This window comes from Papio anubis, chromosome 1, assembly GCF_008728515.1.
Source record: "Papio anubis isolate 15944 chromosome 1, Panubis1.0, whole genome shotgun sequence".
Classification (NCBI taxonomy): domain Eukaryota; kingdom Metazoa; phylum Chordata; class Mammalia; order Primates; family Cercopithecidae; genus Papio; species Papio anubis.
In genome coordinates this window covers 46186626-46208755 of record NC_044976.1, presented here as the reverse complement: position 1 = coordinate 46208755, position 22130 = coordinate 46186626, and the positions used below count along the sequence as shown (strand labels likewise).

General features: G+C 51.3%; 1 protein-coding gene across 3 annotated transcripts in view; it reads left to right on the top strand.

Annotated features, from left to right (window-relative positions):
• The window catches only part of TRABD2B (TraB domain containing 2B), a 229714-nt gene that overhangs the window by 184123 nt on the left and 23461 nt on the right, over window positions 1-22130 (top strand). For all 3 annotated transcript variants that reach the window (XR_004185069.1, XR_004185068.1, XM_031668404.1), the window contains 2 exons: window positions 5023-5169; window positions 11905-12079. Coding sequence is in view for 1 of the 3 variants with exons in the window: in XM_031668404.1 (XP_031524264.1) it covers window positions 5023-5169; window positions 11905-12079 (322 nt within the window). In the remaining 2 variants the exon portion in view is untranslated. The remainder of the gene's footprint in view (window positions 1-5022; window positions 5170-11904; window positions 12080-22130) is intronic.

The following is a 22130-nucleotide window of genomic DNA, read 5'->3' as shown; positions in this document are numbered from 1 at the left end:
ATTCCAGCCTATCTAGGACTGTTTACGGGACTACTCTGGAATGATAAACCTGTTGCCACCCTCCTGGCTCCTGCCTCACTCCTTCCTAGCTCCCCGTTTGAAGACGTGTTTAAATTCTGGGCCTACATTCAGCAGATGCCACAAGCCGTTTCAGGTCCGGCCAGTGTTGGTGAGGGAAGTCCACGGGGGATGCTCTGGAACTCCTGGTGGCTGGGCCTCCACACAACCATCCAGGGGGAGAGAGGCAGCTCTAGCCTTCACCCAGTGTTTGTTATTCCATGTCAAAGCCTTATCATAAACATTATCCTAGACTGGGCCACCGCGGCTACATGCAAAGAAGGTTTGTTATTCTAAGGTGGCCAGGAGCAGAAGACATCCCGAGTCTGAGCAACACCAGGCTTGGGAATTCAGGGTGAGTGAAAGGGAGGCAGGAGTCAGGGCCAGGCGCTTCATTATGAAGCCTGTGTACTTACCACCCTTGCTGTGCCGGCCAGTTGGCACATCTGCCTCTAAAATGAGCTCTGCACCGACAGAAGCCAAGTCCAATTAATCTACTAATCTCAAATCCCTGCAGAGAAGAGCTGAAAGTAAATGTTTGTGAATGAATGGATGTAGCGTCCCTCTGTCTGTTGGAAGCACCAAGGATGCTCGTGAAGGAGCACATACCGCGCTGAAGTCCTGGTTGTGAGAACCTGGTCTGGTGCCAGACGTAATTTCAAACCCCAGCCCTGTCCTTTACCAGCTGTGTGGCCTTGTGCCCATCACTCCCTTCTGCTTCCTTGGTTTCCCATCTGTGACTAGGGGCAACATCCCTCCTGGCTCTCTTCCAGGGAGAGCAGAGGGAGGGCCTACAGGGTAGTGATTAACTAGGAGGATACATTCCAGGCCTGGCCCAAATGCCTGGTCCATCCCTCTCTAGCTTTGTCACCTTTGGCAAGGTACTTGATGTCTCTTTGCTGCAGTTTTTTTTTTTTTTTTAATTAAATGGAGCTAATAATAGACTTACCTCAGAGTTGCTGTAAAGATTAAATAAATGAACGTGAGTTCAGAAAGTTCCTGACACATAGTAAGTGCTTAATAAACATAGTAATCCTAGTAATGAACAGATGAAGACTTCTGTATAAGTTGCGGAAGGATGGTACGAGGCAGGAGGTATAAGGGAAAGTGCACATGATTCTGGATCAGCATCCCTCTTCTTGCAGTGCTTCCTGAATGTCTGCTAATGGAGACATTGGGATCCAGCAGGAAACAGAGAGGCAGTGAACAGGGACAATTCAGTGGGGCAAGTGCCTAGAGCAAAAGAAGGACAGGGGTCTTTGGAAGACACCAAACCCCAGCTAGGTAGGGAGAATCAGGATGATAGGCTTGGATTTCAGTCCTGGCCCCACCACACTCCTACTGGGACACATAGGAAGACCTCATAAACGGTCCGGCCTCTGTTTTATATCTTTGTAATAGACTATTAATAACAGACTTATTAGTAACAGACTAACAGTACATATTCCCTGGCTATTTCACAAGGCTCTAGAAAAAAAAAAAATGGGTGTGGCAGTGTGTGTGGATCAATGTGGGCTGTGCCTGTGGGCATCTGGAAATCCAGCCATGTGGTCCAGGGCCCTGCAGAGTTCTGGACCAGGAGTTAAGAGTTGGGGTTGAGTCCACTCTGCCCCCTCTCATTGTGTGGCCTTAGGCAAGCCCCATTCTGCCTGCTCTGGACCTCAGCCTCCTCTCCTCTTTAATATGATGAGGCCACAGGATGAGATCAGTGGTTCTCAAACTAGGCTCCAGGGTACCTGTGGGTTCCACAGAAAGGGCTTGGGAGTCCCTACTGCATGGGAACATTGAGTTAGTGAGACTTCAGGCGCCCGCCTGCCTCCCTTACATCAACCAGGGAAGTTTCTATTTTTACCTTCTCCATATTTTGAGTTCTAAGTAAGGTTCCTTTGGAAAACAACAGCAAGAACATGGCTTTAAAAGGCCTGAAAAGCCTCTGGACCAAATGACCTCCAGGGCTCTTCCAGCTCCAATCTGGGAAGCTTTGGGTCTATTTTCCTCTCAGTTTTATTTAACAAACACTTATCCAGTACTTACAGCCAGGACTGTTTTTAGCACCCCACAGATAATAACATACTAAATTCACTGGAACACCTTCTAGCTCTGTGATGGCTGCATGATTGCAGAAGCAACTGTGAGTCAAGCAAGGTCCTGGGGAGACATTTCTCCTCCAGTCAGGTCTTCTGGGTGCCTGGGCCGATGACCTCACCACAGGTCAGGTGGTGCCTTGGCCAAGCCGACACCTAGAAGCAAGGGGGCAGGTGTGTGCAGTGGCCAAGTGCAGTCACGGGAAGCCCGTATCCCAGGCCCCCAGAGGAGGAGAGCGGATCAACTCGACATGGACACTTTCATCTGAGGCATGTGCCTTGTGAGGGGAAGTGCTTGTTGCCTTAGCAATGCCCACAGCAACAGGGCCACTGCCTCCTGTGATCCATCCCCAGCCACCATGCTGCCATCGACACCCTGCACCAGATGGCTACATATCAGATTTCAGTGGTGGCGGCCAGAGCCTAGAGGCCTGGAGAAGGCCCAGAGGTAGAGTTTTGGGAAGGAGGTGGTGGGGGCTGACCTCATCTCCAGCTAGCTCATTACGGGGAGTAGCCTGGGCTGCATCCAGTGCAATCTAGCACTCCTGCCCAGCCATGAACAAAAATGAGAGGGGAGGGAGGTGATCTCACAAGCACACGCTTGGCGCTGTTGCCTCTGTTATACTTTGGCCTGGCTGTGCACACCTATTTTATGAGCTTTTCTGGTCAGAATATATGTTCTTGAACCAAGTGACTGCTGCCACTTGCTGGGACCTTCTGTCACAAAGTGGTGGCATGCCTCAAAATGCAGAGTGCAGAAGCTGTAGGGGCTAGATTTAAGGACTCAGTGAGCAGCCTTGAACTATGAAGTGACCATAGCAGGTGTCAAAGAAATTAAGAACAATGAAGTGACACTCTGTCTTCACCAGGCACAGTGCTGAGTGCTGCAGATTCAAAAATGAACAGGACACAATTCCCGTCTTGAAGAAGCTCATAGCCTAATATGGGAGGCTGGTAGCTAAGCAGCAAATACACTATAATGTTCACTCCATGGTGGAAGGAAGCATGGTGTATCAGTTATCTATCACCACAACTATGCTGTGTAACAATAACAATAAGAGTTTTCCACTCATGCATCTGGGGCCAATTGTGAATAGTCTGTGCTGATCTTGGCTGGGCTGGTTCGCATGTCTGGGGATTGGCAGGCTGTTGGCTGATCTTGGTGGAGGATGGCCTTGGCTGGATGGCCCCACCCCACATGTTGCTCATCATCCAGCAGGCTAGCCTGGATTGCTCTCAGGGCTGTGGCAGAGGTGCAGGCAGCAGCAGCAGCAGCAGCAGCACCACATAACTGCTTTTCAGGCCTGCATTTGCAATGGTTACTAGCATCCCATTGGCTGAAGGATGTCCAGGGTCAGAATGGAAAGGAGCTACAAAATTCCATGGAAAGGGCACGAATACAGGGAGGGGCTAAGGTTTAGGGCCATTAATCTATCAGTTTACCACCCATGGAGACTGTGGGAGCCCCAGGGAGGGGCCTAACCCAGCCCCCAGGTGGTCAGAGAAGTTTCCTGGAGGAGACAGCTGAGCAGAGTCTGGACAGCTAAGTCTGAGTTTGCAAGTGGAGACTGGAGGGAGCCGGATTTCCCTATGGAACAGCATATACAGAGGCACAAAGGCAGAAGTTTATTGTTGTTGTTGTTGTTGTTGTTGTTGTTGTTGTTGTTTTCTTGAAGGAATGCTGAGTATTTTAGTATTTGGAGGCATGAAGGCCACTTAAGAAATGAGGCTATTGACCACAGCAGGTCCAGGTTACTGCCTTGGAGGCTCTACTGAAGAGCTAGCCTGTTAGCCTGCGGGCAGGAGGGACCTGTGAACGTTTTGAGCAAAAGAGAGAGAGAGAGATCATCAGATTTGTGCGTTTAAAAGATGACCATGACAGACAACTGTGGTATAGAAGAGAAGGGAGGGGGTGTGCCAGGAGATGGGTGGGACTGTTGCAGGGGACTCAACGAGAGATGCTTGGGCCTGAATTGAGGTGAGTGGCGAGGCTGGAAACTTGACGTCCAAGGCATTGTGCAGACAGAATGATCAGGGCCTAAAGACAGGGCTAGGCTGGGCTAACAGCAGGGACCAGTTCCCTCCTGACTTTCTACACAGGGACCAAGTTTTTCTCTTTATTCAGCTAAATAGCCCAAATTGGATGGATTTTGATTGAAATAATCGATGATCCGATCTGGAAGTGCAGGGATCCTGTTAAAAATACAGAGCCTCTGATCCCAGAAGGCGAGGTCTGGGCATCTGACATTTTGTCTAGCACTCCAAGTGTTCCTGACACCCACCGGTTTGGCTGGGCACAAGCATGGTGGCCCGGAGGACAGAGGAGATTGAGGACCTGCATGCTGAATACAAGGATAGATCAGATGCTCAGGCACCCAACTCCTCAGGCCTTTCCCTAGGTGAGGAAGGCTTCCAGGGCAGGCAGCCTTTAGGTTGGGCCTTGACATCCAACCAGGCATTTTGTTTTTGTCCTTTTGCTTTGTTTGCAGGATTCTTGACTACAAAATTAGTTCATGCTCATTCTAGAGCACTTTTGCCATTGGTGAAACATGAGTCAAAAGAAAATCTCAGCCGTCATTCCAAAACCCAGACACAAGTTGGGTTCTCATTTTGCCGCGTCTTTAATAAGATATTGAGACCAGAGCAGGAGTGGGGACCCGTGTGGGCAAAAGGCTGGAGGTGAGAGCAGGCTGAACGTGCTCAGAGACGTGAGGCAGGAACAGAAACTGGAAACACGCAGCCTGAGCCAGCTGGTGCCGGCCCCACACACCTTCTCTGTTTCAGGCCTGTTGCTCTGAAGTCCAGAGGGAGGAGGCCAGTCCTAGAGCTCAGCTAGGGTCCCTGAGCACAGCCCTCATTCCTCTCTCTTTCCTCGGCCCAGGTGCTGTTTGCCCTGAACCAAACCCTGCTGCAGCAGGAGAGTGTGCGGGCCGGGAGCCTGCAGGCCTCCTACACCACGGAGGACCTCATCAAGCACTACAACTGCGGAGACCTCAGCGCAGTCATCTTCAACCACGACACATCCCAGGTGAGGCTTCTCTCCAAAGACCTGGATACCTGGCATTTATTAGATCCCTACTACCTGCCAGGCATAGGTAATCTTCTCTCCAGCCATGGCAGAAAGGAGTTATCATTATCCCCCTTTTATAAATAGGGAAATTGAGGCTCAGAGATGAGAAGAGATTTGTCCAAGGCCACACAGCTTATGAGTTTTGGGAGTTTTAAGTTACCAAGAGCAGCAACTTGAGCCAGATCTATGTAACTCTGGGGCCTGGGACCCTGGAAATTTAGCTTGTAAGACCAGGGAGGCCTCTGAGAAGTTCAGTTCTACATCTGGGAAAATTAAGTTCCAGGGAAGGAAAAGCCCACAGTTACTCAGAGCTTGGACTCGAGTTCAGCCCAGAGCATTCTGCTTTGATTTGAGTCTTAGAGGAAAGATTGTCGCCAGCTGGTCGGGCGGCAAGTAGAGCCCAAGGGGCTGAGCGTGGCTCACCCCTGCTCAGACCACACCATGCCTGCCCATTCATTGCTCTCAGGGTGAATTCCAAGATGCTTCCTCCAGCATTCAAGGACCTTACAACGTGCCCTCTGCTGGCCTTGTCACAGCCCAGGTCCCCCATCCTAAAGACCTTGCTCTGCTGACTGTGGAACTTGCAACTCTTCCTAGAAGCTTGTCTTTTCAAGCTTCTAGGCCTTTGTTCAGGCTCCTTTCTCCTCCAGGGTTCCTCCCACTTTCACAGTCATACGTCACCTCCTGAGAAACCTTCCTGAGCCCCTAGATAGGGTCAGGCATTCTCCCAGGCACCTCTAGGCCCTTGTGCCTCCTCTGTCATGGTGCTTGAATACCTGCTCATTCAAGAAGCTGTTGAATTAGGCAGAACACGCCACTTCCCTGCTCAGGACATTGCATGGACTTCCCATTTTTATCAAGGTGAAAGCCAGAGTCTCTGCGATGGCCTACATGGCCCCCATGCTCTCTCCCTACCCTGTCACTTTCTGCTCTCCCCCCTGCACACCACTTAGGCTGCATGGGCTTTCTTGCTGGTCTGTGAACCCACCTCACCAGCTTCTGCCTTTGCACTGGCTGCTCCCTCTGCCGAATGCCTCTCCTGGGTATGACCATGGCTCCCTCCCTCTCTGCCTGCAGCACTTAACTAAAATCTCATCATCTCAATGAGGCTGGCCCCAACCACTCCACTCAGCATTGCAACCTGGCCTGCACGCCCACACTCTCACCCTCTTTATTATGCTCCACTTTTTTTCCCCATGGCCTTTGCCATCCTCTAACACACTATCTACTTGATTCATTGATTAGTCACTATTTATTGGTTGCTCTCCTTACTAGAACATAAGCTCCATGAGGGCAGGGAGTTTGGTCTGTTTTATTCATGGATTTATCTCAACTGGCTGGAGTAGCCCCTGGCCCAGAGCCGGACTCAGTAAACCTTTGCCAAATGAATGAATGAATGAATGAATGAAATAGTTTATAAATGCTAGACATAGTGCTATGAAAAAGGGCTTACAGTCACATAGGGAAGATGGGGAGATTCAAGAATGAATTGCACCAAAGTGTAATCCTTGCTGTGAGTATGGAGTAGAGGAAGCATTTGGAGCCTGTGGAAGGAACGGCTGATTTAGATGGGCTTGTGGGTAGGGCCTGGGACTGGGGAGAGAAGGAAAGATATTTGCAAGATGAGAGGGCATGTAAGAACCTGAGCTGGCCACAGACAAGGGGGGGAATAATGTTCCAGCAGAGGAAACCATGCACCAGTGAGCCAGAGGCGAGAGGAGAATAGGAGAGGGGTGCTGAGAGTGTTGCCTGCAGACAGAGCCAGGCCGGGCCGTGGTGTTCCATCAGTACTTGCCCCCACAAGACCAGGAACTCCTGAGGGTGATGGTATGCTGCCTATCTCGGTCCCCATTGCCCAGCTTAGGCCTGGCATAGAGCACATGTCAGTGAGTGACTGTCATCCGAGCCAATGTAGGCATGTGGCGTCCCTTGCTGCAGCATAGAAAATGAAAGAGGAAGGAACTGGAGACTTTGCCACAGGACACTCAGGTCCGAGCGCTCTGACTCAGTGGCAGAGAAGTGAGGGTGGAGAGAAGAGCCCTGACACCACGAGGCTTTTAGGAATCTCACTACGAGTGACCGCCTTCATGGCCAGGCCCACCCTGCTTCATCTGCTGAGGGAGACCCCCATGAGTCCTGAGCAGCCAGGGAGCTCTATGGCAAAGGAGGCCCTGGTCATGACGGGATGGTCTGGCCATGATGTGGCCAGGAGGGCGGGAGTGTGCAGGACAGGGTGCTGGCCAGACTGTGGCTGACCCTAAGCTGAGAAACGGAGGCATGAGGTGACCTCGGGAGAAGGCAAGCTTAGATTTTCTTTGAGCTTGGGTCCAGACCACTGATTTGTCTTTAGCAAGTGGAACTGCCTCAGAGGTCTCCCGACAGTTCCCGTACTTGAAGTGGGACAGAGCGTGGATGGATTGGGCCACCTGGATTCGAAGAGCAGCCCAGGCTGCCCCCAGGGATGCACAGATAGAATCTAGTAGCTTGAGGAGAGACTAGGCAACCCCACCCCACAGTGCAGAAAAGCCTGGTGTCAGGGCAGCAAGGCTGAATCCGGTCCCCAAGGGGATCTGGTGGAGGTGAGGCTGTGTCTGTAGCTGGGGGCCTCGAAATCTGCAGGGCACTGAGGATATGGAGTCTGTGGGGCCACAATCCCTTTGCCTGAAGGCTTCAGGGAGAAGGTGATATGAGAACCAGGCTTGGCAGTAGAGTCCGCTAGATGGGGGTAAAGAGGGGATGCTGAAGGGTGGAGAGTGCAAGCCAGAGAGCAATGTGGTCAGAAAGATGCCTCTGGCTATAACATGGAGGATGAGGAAGCAACATCTGGAGGCCAGGGCAGGACAGGTACAGGCCTGGGTGGATAACACTGGGACAGGGGACAGGGGCACCTCACCCTTGGCCTGCATCCCGGCTGCACTGTCCCCACCTGCAGCAATGGCTGCATCCCTGGCCTCTGCAGCCCCCAGGCCACTGGCACTGTTAATGCCTAGCAACAGCAGGATGATCCAAAGGCCTTCCCCTTGGAAGCCTGGCCTGAGCCTCAAGACTGCCTTAGGTGTAGAGTTGCTGCATGCATTTATTGTCCAAACCCAGATAATTTTGAGAGTCGGATACAATTCAAGATCAAAATAATCATCGACCTGGACTGTTCTGGTCAAACCAAGACACGTGGTTACCCTATTAGGTGTCTCCTCTGGGCTCACACATTCCTCGTTGTCCTCTCAAAGCACATATTCATCAATGTTCTTGTGTGCATATGTGACTCCCCCATCAAACTGTGAGCCTCATCGAGAGCAGCAGATCCAGTCTGAGGAAGCTCTCAGGACCCCTAGCCCAACACAGGGCCCAGCTCATGGAAGTTCCCACTGGGTGTCTGTTGGATGGATGGGCTACAAGGAAGGGGTGCAGAGTTTCAGTAGGCGGTGTCTGCAGACCTGAGCATTTGACCATTAGACCTGACGTGGTTCATGGGTCAGGGAAGACTACACTGAATTCATTTCTCACAGCTCCACCCCAGCCCTGTCCAACCAATCGCCTCATCACCCCATCCCTGGAGACCTCACATGTCCTCTTTAAAATGTTATTGTGCATCACGCACTTAAACTTGTCATAGAAGATTTAAGGCCCTCAACAAGTATAATGACATCATTAATTTGCTTCCATTCCAGCCCTGGCCCAAACCCAGGCCTCATCCTTGGCATGGAGCCAAGGCCCATCAGCATGAAACATGCAGAGAATGCCGGCCAGTGGCTGGCCAGCCCTGGGAGCCTGGGGAGCTAGCCCAATTCCTTCATGGCTTTAAACTTTCACTTTTGGGTTCTTGTCCTTGTTAATTTTTTTGACTCCCCAATTAATAAATGGGGAATCATCTTTGTGCACATGCACATTTGTGGTCAGGAAGCATAGGAGGAGGGGCTGGACATGTGTTCAGGTTCCAGGGACCCTTGGAAGGAGAGGGGAAGTGGACTGCCGCCTTAGTGGTACTCTCCGATGGTTCCGAGCCATTTATTTGTCATCTTCATCTTTACCCTCTGCCCAAGGCCACCCTTCACTGGGAAAGGTGATGAAGCCAGCTCCATCCCCAGGCCAGTTGTATAATAGCTGACATTGATTCAGGACTTCCTTTATACCAGGCACAGTGCTCAGTAAGCACTTTCCAAAACTCAATCATTTAATCCCTACAATAATGTGTGTTACCTCCTGTTCCCTACAATAATGTGTGTTACCTCCTGTTACCAATATGGAAACTTAGTCTCAGAGAGGCCAGGTCACTTTTTGGTTCTAGAGAGACCACTCAGCTAGTAAGCTGCAAAAGAGGGATTCTAACCCAAGTTGTCTTCACGGTCTGACTTCAGGCCCTACGTTCATAACCCCATACTTCTAAGGCCCTTCAGCTCACTCATTCATTCACTGATTGGACAAGTACTTATTTGGTGGTACAACATAGTTTTCACATTATTTTCCATACCTAAAGAACGGGGAGAACCTGTGAGAGTCATATTTCCAGAAATAACTCCTCCCCATGGGCTCTCTGCACTTCTCCCCATTCAGAAGCCTTCAGTGTTCCCCATAGCTGCATCAAGTTCAAGCATGCCCTGTTGTGTTAGGGTTTCCAATCATCACTTTCAAAGGGGGTATGTGGGGGAGTAAGAATTCCATTGCCAACTCTGATTGGGCACTAGCAAGACTGCTGTCTACAGCTATCCAGGTTGCGCACTGCACAAGGTTAGGGGACGTCAGCCATGTTATTGTCTTGTTCATCCCAGAGCAGTGAGTCAGGCCTTTCTGGCAGAGAAGCCCCAAGGTGCATGTACCTTTACCTCTCCTCTCACTCTGGGGAAGACACTAGGCCTTAGCCAGCAGATAGCAGAGGCAAATATCCTAGCCTCCTTAGAGGCCCTTAGGGCTCAGCCTCCATTGACTCCATTTTCCTCAGAAGGAGTGTTGACAACACTGCAGTGGCTCTAGAAGCCATGTGGCTAGGCTGCAGGACAATTTGGGGACTTAAACCTGTAGGAAATTAACCTCCTCGTGCCAGGCTCTCCATCCACCTCACCCTTCAGTTTGCAAGGTCTGGTATCTTGTGCTTTGAGCCTGGGTAGGTGAAGATAGAGAAGTGGAAGAGGGGACATCAGGTGGAAACCATCCTGTGAGCAGGAGTTTGGAGGTTGGAATGACATTGACAGGTTGTGAGGAAAGAGAGAGTATGTTCTGACTCCCTGCCTCAATTTCCTCAACAGCCCCATGCACATATTGGAGGAGACAGTGCAGGAGCGCCTGGCCTGTTATCCAGGTTGGAAAGACAAAATGTTGGGAATAGAAGAACACAGTGGGGCAACTGTGGTCAGAAAGGGACAGCACAACTTTAAGTTCAAGGTTCAAGGAATCTGGGTACCTTCTCTGTGCTGGGTGTTGGGAGCCAGGAATGACAAAAGCTCTGTCCCTGAACCCAGGGAGCTCTCTGCCTAGTTCAAGACCCTGTTAATGCTGTTCCCAGGCCATGTGGCTGGGCGTATAGTGTGGCGTGATGGCAAAACACCTAAGCAGCTCCAAGCTAGGTTGTTGAGCAAACCAACATGGGGGAAGCCGTGGTCCTGGGGTTGAGGTATTCAAAAACAGATGGAGGTGTTTGCATTATGTCCTGGAAAGTGGTGGTGCAGGGATGGGGAGTTGGTGGTGGCAGCAGATGGTGGCTCAGGCATTGGGAAAATCAAAAGTGATGATCCCTTCTCTCATCTCTGTAAGGTGGCATGTGCTGAATGCAGCCCATGACAGCCCCCATCCTCTTACTGAATCCACACAGTATCATCAGTTTCATCTTACAAATGACAAAGCTGGGACTCGGAAAAGTTAAGTAACTTACCCGGTGCCACACAGCATCAGAACAGGGGGTGAGCTTAATCTTGTACTCAGTGGCCTTCCTGTTGTATTAGGCAGCTCAACTGACCCTGCACATCCTCTTGCTGAACTAAATTCCTTGTACTTGCCAGCACTGGGCTCGGTGGTGAAGTGAGAGCAGTCAACAAGATGAGCACCGTGCCAGCCTCCCCAGACCTCAGCATCTGCTGAGGTTAAACAGGGCAGAGACACGACACAGAGCAACACATGTGGAAGCCCAGCAGCTGGGCCTTATCCTGGCGCTGCCAATTCACTAGTTGTGCAACTCTGCACATCCCTGGATCCTTTCCACACTTGCTTGCTTCATCTGTAAAACTGGAATAACAATGCTTATCTGAGAGGATTTGGGAATTGATGAGAAACATGTACAAAACATGTGGCCCACTGTAGGGTCCGCATAAAAGGAAGTTGCCTAGCCCCACTGGGGCTGTGCATATTTATCCTAAGTCCACCTTGCTCCATAAAGAACTGACAGCAGGTCATGCACAGTGGCTCATGCCTATAATCCCAGCACTTTGCGAGGTCAAGGCGGGAGGATTGCTCGAGCCAAGAGGAGTTTGAGATCGGCCAGGGCAACATAGTGGGATTCCATCTCTACAAAATATTTAAAAATTAGCTGGTCATGGTGGTGCATTTGTATTTGGGAGGCTGAGGCAGGAGGATGGCTTGAGCCAGAGAGTTGAGGCTGCAGTGAGCCACTGTACTCCAACCTGGGTGACAGTAAGACCCTTTATCCAAAAAAAAAAAAAAAAAAAAAAAAAAAAACTGAAGGCAGCCTCTGTCTTGCCTTTGCAGCTGCCCAACTTTATCAACACCACCCTCCCGCCACACGAGCAGGTGACGGCCCAGGAGATTGACAGCTACTTCCGCCAGGAGCTCATCTACAAGAGGAATGAGCGCATGGGGAAGAGGGTCATGGCGCTTCTACGTGAGAACGAGGACAAGATCTGCTTCTTTGCCTTCGGAGCAGGTTTGGGCCAGTGTGGGGAAGGGATTGTTTGCAGAATCCTAGGAGATTTGCTTGGCTCTCCCCTAACCTTTACTTCATTGAGGGAGAAGTCGAGGCCCAGGATGGGGCAGGAAAAGCCACACAGTGCTTAGCAGCAGCACTGGGACCCAAAGCAGTTCTCCTGAGTCGGGTCAAGGGTTCTTCCATAATGGTCCCCATGGGAAAGGGGAGTGATGACCCCTGCCATGGCCAAGGTAATTTCTGTGATGCCTTCATGCCCCAGGCAGCCATGTGAGAGCCCAGAACTAAAGCCAGCTCCCACTGCGCAGCCCAGCCTCAGGCCCACCCACAGAGCCAGGGGCAAGGCTGTGAAGCCCATGTGGCCCCAGAGAGAGAGGCTGGCTCTGGCGTCCCACAGTCCTGGCTCCAGATCTCAGCCCAACCACATCACCTTGGCTGGTACCTTCTCAAAGACTCAGTTCTTTCGTATATAAATGGGCAGTGATAGCAATAACTATTTGATGAACTGAAAATATCTACTTTGTAGAATAGTTGTAAAGATTAGTGATGATATTTTAAAAACAACCTGCCACATAGTAGGAACTCAAAAAGGCAGCTGCAATGATCATCATCATGATGATGATACTGGGTATAAGTGTGATTGTCACATGTGGAACCATGAACTTGATGCTTTCTTCTGGGGGACCAGGCCTCCTCGTGCAAAGGGGAGTCCAGATGTTCAGGTGCAGGGCTCACTTAGCACTTCTCTCCCTGTTCCTTTTCCTTTCATTTTTCCTCTCCTCCCACACTCTTCGTTCCCTTCTATATGGCTGTCCCTGCCAGTAACACTTGTTTACATTGGGACCAGGATACTGTGTTTGCCTCCTGTTACTAACCAGCTTTTGCTCAGTAACTCACAGCAACAGACATTTATTTCTTGCTCATGTTACCCACAATTTGGGTTGCCAGAACTCACTTCCTGCATTGTGAGAATTAATGAGATGGCTCCTGGACATGCTTACCACACCTGGTGCCGCTGTGTTCCCTTCCCCTCCTGCCACCCTCATGCCACCCTCCATGGCGAGCAGTCTAACCTACAAGGGCCCTTGTGGATGTCCTGGTTTTGTAATGGGATATGTCCACTGTTTGAACATTCACCCCTAAGGGCAAGAGCCAGGGGCACATCTGCTAGGCCTTGTCCCTCCTTTGCAGCCCTCATGTAGTAGAGACACAGGGGAGGGGCTCAGAAGTAGATACAGTCCTCCTGGGAAAGCCCCTTTAAGGCACAGCAGCTAGGCAGAAAGAGTTCTGGGTTCACGCGGGATCTCTGCCATGGTCTGTTGTGGCCTCCAGCAAGTCTCTTTCCCTCTTGTAGCCTCGGTTTACTCATCTGAACAGGAGGAGCCAGGACTCACTTGGGCCATCTAGGATTCCAGAGCTATTCAGCCATGGGTTTTAGAGAAGGGAGGGATTCCTGTAGGGGGTCTAGAGGCAGGAGCAAGACCTTGACTGGCAGCATGGAGAGGGTAAGCCACTCTCCAGCTGCAGGGCACCTGTTGGGAGCTCGGTGTGAGTCAGGACAGCTTTGAGGACTGTGCAGGGAAGAGCCCCCTCCGGCTCCCCCACCATCCAACTGCCTCGTCCGCCCTCCCTCCCATAGACATCAGGGCAGGGCATCCTGCTCTGGGACAGCCCCCAGTAGACTCCAAGTGGGGAACCACCCTGAGTCATCCAGCCCCCAGGCTCCTCCCCACGCCTAGGGGGAGCCCCAGAGAGTGCAGTCGTTGAGGGGCCCTCATTCCACACACCCCACCTGAGTAGTCCTGCCTGCCCAGGACCCAGGAGCAGAGTCTCCCGGGGCTGAGGGTAGCTACCGCCAGCTCTGTCTGTGAGCGAGAAAGCAGGAAAGTCTAACCGTGAAAATCACAGCAGTGAGGGCAGCCGTGGACACTAACCTCTTTTTCCTGAAACCCTAGGTCTGTGGGGGCACAGAGGTCCACCCCAGCACTAGGCCAGCACACAGGCATCATGCCCAGTGCCAGCTTCTCCCATCTCCAAAATATAGTCAGTCCCCAGTCAATCCTGCTGACAGGCCACCAGAAAGACCTCACACACATCCACTCTGTCCGTGCCCACTGGCAGTATCCCAGTCCCAGCCTCCTCCCCTCCTCCCTGCCTCTGTACTGCTCCCCACACTGCGGTCAGTGAGTGGTGCTGGCTTTGTCTCCCATGCTTGCCTCAGATGTGGGGCACCACTTAATCATCGCTGTGTCTCTGGTAGCGTGTAATAGGTTTTGAGCTTGCTGTGTGAATGAAAGAATGAAAGAGTGAAGAAACGAACGTTGACCAGGGTCTCCCATCCTGGTCTCCTCTGGGCTGGTGAATTTGTAAGGATAGGCCAGCAGTAAAGTCAGGGCAAAGGGAAACTCGCCTCCACTCTTATGAATCCACTCTCCAAAAACAACAGATCTGAAGCCACGTGCAGATCCTGCTGGCAGTTGCCACTTCTCCTGGCTCAGCCATGCCGGGAGCAAATGGCCCACTCTGCACAGCAAATCTCCTTTCCACCCGAGAATCTCCAAGCTGGACAGAGCCTCTGAGCTTGAGCTGCCCACCCCATCCTAGCTGTGGGAAAACCGAGGTCCACAGAGGACAGGGACATGAACAAAGCCCCCAGAAAGTCCAGGACAAGGCTGGAACTGTACCCCAGGCCCAGGATCTATGATCCAAGGGCTCTGTTTTTGTGTGTGGGACATTGAGCCAGCCCCGCGGGCCTGTTACAGAGTCAGCGTATTGGCATGGAACATGTCCGCACGAAAGCTGTGGTGAGGGAAGTCCACTCCGGCCTCGTTACATTCTTATGATCATGTAATTTCTGAGTCCTACAACCGGTGACAGGCTGGCTTATGTGCAGAGCTGGGACTAAGCACTCTCTTGGTGGAGTGCAACCTGAAGACATACCCGCTCCACTCCTCACCCACTCACCTGGGGGCCCCTGCAGTTCTGTCCCAGGGCTGCTGGGCAGTGGGGACCCTGGGACCCAGCTGGGCTCTTGCAGCCCATCACCTGCCAAGTCCCAAAGAACTCATAAGACCCCCAAGGCTCTGTATGGGATGTAGGAAGGGTCTATACTACCAGGAATGCACCTGTCCATCCCCCAGGCATGTGTCTGCTCATGCAAATGTCTCTCAAGCCTAGAGTTCATGGGTGTCTCTAAGAAATATCTCAGGAAATAGAAACATAATTATAAGACACACCAGTGACCCCCCAACCCAGCCTTGCCAGGTGTCTGAGCCAGGGCCCTGCTGGCAGCTCTTCTGTCATACCACCACAGTCCCAGCCTCAGTGTCCAGCTGAAGTTCCTGAAAGCTCTGTGGTTCTAGAGTCTGGATGGGGCCAAGCATGTGAAGGTGAAAGATTGAGCCTCCACCTGCCTGGCCCCTCCACTGCTTGTTAGGACCCAACCCTGGCCCAGCCCAGCTCCAGAATCCTGCCCTGAGAGCCTGCGAGGACAGACAGGGATTTCCAGTGCTGACAGCAATCTGGCTTCTCCTCTCTTCTGCTCTGAGGGGGCTTCAGTGCAAAGGGTAAGAGCTTTGGCATCAGGAGGCCTGGGTGTAAAGTGTGGCTCTGCCACTGTGAGCGAAGAGATGCTAGGAAAGCCATTTCACCTCCAAGGGCCTCAGTCCCTCATCTGTAAAACTGGGACAATACACCTGCCTCATGGGATTGTGCTACATACACTCATTCTAGAACACAGTATTAAAACGCTCTTCCATGGTAGAAGGGTTCTTATCATAAAAGCCCTTACTATGTGCCAGCCACCATTCCAGGCTCTCTGATTACATAACACTATGTGTTTTACGATACTCATTTTGCAGATGAAAACAAAGGCTCACGGAAGATGAACAGTTTCCTCAAGGCCATGGAGGCAGACCTGCCATGTGAACCCTGGCCTCTTGAGTCCCAAGTGTGGCCATCTTCCTTGCACGTGGTGCCCTTGCTGTATACGTACAAAAGTGTTGATGATTTTGTGGAAACACGTGCCTGTTTAGCTGGTGCGTCTCATGAAATACTCTTAGCATCTGTGATGTTTCTGCAACCTGGCACTGTGTGACCTCTTCTGGAGGTTACTCTGCAGTTCGGGGTGGGTGGAGTGCAAACGTGTGACAACCTTAAGCAGGCCTGGGTGATGCTGAGGGGCCCAGGTAAGCCCTCCCTATCCAGGAGGTGGCTGTGGCCAGTGTACAAGCCCAGATGTTCTGGAAGGAGCCAGGCTGTGGCCATGGAGGGTCGTGTCAGCCAGAGAGGAGAGAAAGCTCATTTTCTGTCTGCTGGGCTCCTGTAGCTGGACAGGCTGAGCCTCAAGAGCCCTCCAATATTTTCTAGTCCACTTGCTTGTAGATCCTCTGGCCTACAATTAACAGAAAAATAAGTACAAGGTGGTGAATTCTTTATTAGCTAAATTTATTCCGTTTACAGGTTTATATTCTGACATTATCTCCTTTCAACTGTGTTTGAAGTTAAAATATTCCTTACTTAAGAAAATTAAAAAGATGATAGTGGGAGGCAGATAAGAGTCTCAAAGTCCTTACTTGGCAAAATGAAAAGCTGGTAATTACATTGTTCTCCCCACTCACCCACCTTTTTTTTTTTTTTTTTTTTTTTGGAAGTGAGAAAGAAGTGAGCATGCTTGAAATGTGATTAAGAGAATATTCTAGGATGGGTGAGGCTGATGATACAGGAGAGAGGGGGAACAATGATAAGCCCGAGGTTCCAAGAAGGCAGCAAGGTGGGGACCAGAGCTTGGGTGCAGGGTTGAGGAGGACGCCTTGGGTGAAGGAAGACACCCCTTCACCTGTAACTGAAGGGAAGGAGGGAGGAGGCTGGCAGGCGAAAAGGGAGAAAATTCTCAGCTGATGGCTTCTAATCAGAGCACCACTGTCTGAAGTAGAAGGTGAAGTCATCCACAGAGGAAGAGGAGAGAGAGGGGAGGATTCTTGGTTTGAAGAGGTGAGACTCTTTGACATAAGAGAAACTGGCCAGAAGAATTGACCAGGACAAGAAGTTAAAGATGTTTCCTCCTGTGGGCCATTATGATTGATTGGTAGCAGCTGCCTGGAACGTGATGGTATAAGATGATAAAGTCACATCAGAGCTCAACAGAGAAGAGGCCCAGAATGATTTGTGATGTCTACTGGGGACTGAGATTAGGGCACATGCCAGCCACAAATCTGCTCTGTCAATGCTAGGAACACAGAGGATGCTGACTGGCAATGAGGGCCCGTGAACCTGCCAAGTCACAGGTGTGAGATTTTCTCCAGCAGCACCAAGCAGCTGGGGTGTAAAGGTGGATGCTCTCACCCAGGCCTATGTGCTGATTTTATCCTAGCACCCACTGCTCAGCGATCATGCCATTGCATGTGAACTACTCCAGGACAGGGCGCATATGCCTCAGAATTGCTGACACTTAGGAGATGTTCTCTGAGGACATACTGGACCAAATCACACAGAATGAAGTTCATTCCATTGAGTCAAGGTATCTCCAGGCCCAGTTGCGGGGGTGGAGGTCCAGTCTTACGCACTAGAAGAAAATTACAATTTTACCCTTGGTTCCAGGGAAACAGGTTTCTCAGGATATTTACTTGTTCAGCCATCCAGAAATCTAGCATTCTTTTTTCCTGGACTAGAATGAGTAATGTAGGAATTAGAGGAGCTGGGTTGGAGACATGAGCAGGACTCAGGGTTGGACCAGGTAACCTCTAGGAACCAGTGGTTATCACACACTCTCTGTCCCTAGCACATGCTATAATTTGAGTATAATTCTAACTTCTGACATTCCAAACCCCTTGACCCTAATATGCTGTTGCTCTAAAGTTGCACAGCTCTAACATTCCAGCATGCTATAATCAGAGCCTTCTAACATGCTAGCATTATTTGCTCCAACCACTCTTGGATTCCTTGGGAGGAGTATGCAGCTAAGAGCCTTCCAGGAATGGAAATCACTCTATGCAGGACTGTTGTCACCCGCTCCACAGGGAGCAGAAGTCCAGGCAGAAGGCAGAACTTGAAGAGTTAAAAGGCAAACAGTGTGAGCACCAGAGACAGAGAGACTGGCTCCGTTACCCAGCACCCACACACTTGGCGCATGCAGCCCCCAGGCTCATGCCAGCCTGTTTCTACCCCAGCTAGAATGCTGCAGATCCATAATCCAAAACACACCTGTGAAGCTGGGACATAGAAGCAGATCAGAGGTAAAGACTCAGGCTTGAGAGAAGAGAGAGATACAAGACCAACATACAGAATACCACTAACACCTTTTAAAATTCATAACGATGGAAATTGCTCCCTAGAGAGTAGACACCATCCTGCTTGAAAAACTCCCATATCCATCAACTTATGTGGCCCTTCCACATCCTCAGTTCCTCTTGGAGGGAGACAGAAGTGGTATTTATTATTCCATTTAGCTGATCAGTAAATCCAAGTACAGAGAGTTGATGGGAAGTCAGAGAGTCTTAGAACTGGAGTGAAATGGTGGTCACATTGTCTAGGTCATTCTTCCCGATGACCAGGAAGTAATCCTGGTCCCTAAAAAATCCATCCAGCTGCCGCTTGGGCCCTCTGTTCTGCTGGGAATTCTTCTGCTAGGGCTTCCCTGACTTCCTCTCTGGGCTCCCATAGGCCTCCAGCATTTTGCTATCACAGCCTCTCTCATGCTCCCAGTCTAAGATGTCCACTCCCCGAGCACTAAGGAGGTGCGTATTACCCACTTGTTGAATAAATGAATGAATGAATGAACGCACTAACCCTGAGGTCCATGAGCAGAAATGCAGCCTGCTTCTACATTACCCCACAGCAAAACCCAGCCTAAAACTCACATCTTCTGCCCCCATGGTGGGAGACTAAGGGGTCCAGCAACATCACATCTGCCTTTGGAAGTTGAGGCTAGATTGACAAATGAAAACACCTAAGGAAAGAGAGTTCCAGGTACTGTTGAGTAAACCATGCAATCACAGCTAGAGGAGGGGGAGTTTAGTGCTAAGCAGGAGCATCTGTAGGGAGGGGAGACGGCAAGATGATTAGGTAGGGAAAAGCCAGAAAAGAAAGAAAATAGAGCAAGGTGAGAGTTACACCAAAGACATGAGGGTAGAAAGGAGATTCTGAGATCTTCTATGTGGCCTTCTCCGAGTCTTTCCTCCTGTGTCTGCACAGTGAGGGGCTTTAGACAGAGCTAGGTCTAAGATCCCCTGTAGCCCCCAACATTCAGCATTTCCACACATGCCTAACAGAAGTTTGAGTGCCTGGCACTGAAAGGAGGCAGGGTAAGTTAGAGAAGGCTTCCTGGAGGAGGTGAAAAACAGTTGAAATTTCCCTGATACAGATCCAGCTGTCTTCCAGTTTACTCGTCATCTCCATAGTCCTCAGGGCAGGACCCACACCCACCTCCTTCTCCATTGTGGTTCTTCACTTGGTGGCCTCAGAAATGGCAGCCCTTCAGAGCTCATAGCTGGGCACAGAAGAGCAGCCATGGTTCACATAGGGCCTTTTTCACCTTAGAAACAAGAGGCAGGGCAGTCACGGTGGCTCACATTTGTAGTCCCAGCACTTTGGGAGGCTGAGGCAGGAGAATCGCTTGAAGCCTGGAGTTCAAGATCAGCCTGGGCAACATCCCAAGACCCCATTTCTACAAAAATAAAAAATTATCCAGTCATAGTCGTGGTGATGCATGCCTATAGTCCCAGATACTCAAGAGGCTAAGGTGAGAGAGTTGCTTGAGCCCAGATGTCAAGGCTGCAGTAGGCCAAGATGGCACCACTGCACTCCAGCCTGGGTGACAGAGTGAGACCCCCATCTCTAAAAAAACAAAACAAATGAACAAATAAAAATAACAGCTGCTATCCTCTCTCACTGGCAAGCGCCCTGGTCTGCCACACTCCCCAAGCTGGAGCTTAAGGCCACGGCATCTGAAGTGTTTCAGAATTTCCAATGGTGCTTCAAAGGGCCCTGCCGCCCCACCACGCATGCATCTGGCAGCTGGCATGCCTGTGAAGGGCTGCGATCCTTGGCCAGAGTCGCCGTTGCTGCTTCAGGCCAAAACATCCAGCCAGCCAGAGGAACATCCCCTCCCGGCTCGTCCCTAGCTGGAGCCAGCCCTCACCCTCTGGAACAGGGGAGAGTCTAGAAGAATAGAGTGCCCACACCCCAGGCCGGAATTCTTCTGCTAGGGCTTCCCTGCTGCTCCATCAGGGAAGTACGAATCTGGCAAGGAGCTCAACACTCTTCCTGGACAGTGTGGGAAAGGCAAGAGGAGAAGAAAGTGTAGATTAAGAACATGGGCTTGGACCCGGACTGTGTGAGTTAGAAACCCTGCGTTCTTCTGATCAGAAGTGGCCTTGGGCAGATCAGTGACTTCACTTCTCTCAGCCTGCAGCCTCCCACTCTGCAGATGAGCCTGAGATCCAGATCACTAGCACTCAGGGCCTGGCCTTGCACTACAGCTCAGGGCCTGGCCTTGCACCACAGCTCAGGGCCTGGCCTTGCACAGTCAGTCCGTAAATGGGAGCTCTTGTGTTGCCACCATCATTTCAGGGTCCCTGGTCCCTCAGAGCTCGAAGTCCTTTAAGAGCAGGACTCCCACACAGGAGAGAGTAGAGCCACTGGGGTTGAGGGGCAGAAGTGCTCGGATGCAACTGGGACGCTGTGGGAAAACCCCAAGAGCCAAATTCAGCTCCAAGTAGCGTTGAGGCTCAGGAGGCGTGGGTCCCTGTCCCTGCCAACAGGGAGCTCCCAGGAATCCTGGGGTGTTGTGATTCTAAAAAAGGAGCCTCTGGATGTTGTAAAGAGTGACTGCCGTGGCCATGGAGATCCCTGGCTGAGCACTGCCTCCTGCAGTTCACAGAACCCATCACAGGCTCTGTCCTGTGCTGACCTGGAATCACCCTGCACGGCCATTGCCTGGGTCTGGGCCTTGACATGGACACACCCCGTGCCATGCCTGGGCTTGAGCCCAGCTCTGCCCCTTTCTGCCAGTGTGACACAGGGCAAGTTCTGTTAGCCTCAGCAGGGTTGCTCTTCCGGGAATTTGTATCCATCTTTGCGGTGTTCATGGCGGAGCTGAGCTATCCAGCTGAAGCCCTGGGGCACTTTCCTTTCTGACGTCCTGCATTCTAACAGCTTCCAAAGAGGAGCAGCTGGTAGAGGCTGCTAAAGCGGGCAGAATCTCTGGTTCCACCCAGATACAGCCAGTTCCCCATAGGATGTCTGAATACCCCTCACAGGCCTGACAAGTGCTCTTCGACCCTTGGCTTACACACCTCCAAGGGTGGAGCACTCACTCCCTTACAACTGGACGCTTGCCTCGGAGAGTGTTTTTTGGTCCCAGCTTGAATCTGTCCCCTTCACCATGTCCTGCAGCAATCAGAATGTCATGGAGGAGGGACGCCCCCCTGCTCCAACCCTTGCTATTGCCACCTCCTCTTTCACTTAATATTACAGCAACCCAGAACTGCTGTTGGCCAGCATGTGCCACACCACCTCTGCCCTCTGTGCGTGTGCTCCTACTGTGCTGTCTACCAGGAACGCCCTTCCTCCTCTCTTCCTCTCACTCCTCACTCATCTCCTCAGTCTGGGTCCCCTCCTTCCACTTCAATCCCGTGGCCCCTGGCACTGCATGGCTCATGCTGTCCTGTGAGTGTTTGCCTGCCCATCTCCCTCTTCATACCGTGACCTCCTCAGGGGAGGAGACTGTGTGTGTCAGCTCCTGGCACAAGGTTGGGTACAGAGGTGGCGTCATCTCAGGCCCCACTGAACCGAAAGGGCCCCAGCCCTTCCCTGGGCGGCCTGCAAAGCAGGAGAAAGGAAGCTCAGCTCTGTCAGTGTCCCATCAGACACTCTTTGGGAGACCGGTTGTCCATCCTCCACTGGCCCTCCCATCCAGCCCTCCTGTCACACTTCCTCAGGAAAACAAACACGGCTATAGCTTGATATCCGGCCGGCCTGTCCTGGCAGCTAGATTAGCATTTGAAAGTTTCCCTTGCATTAATTTCAGACGGAACATAAATATGGTCTTGAG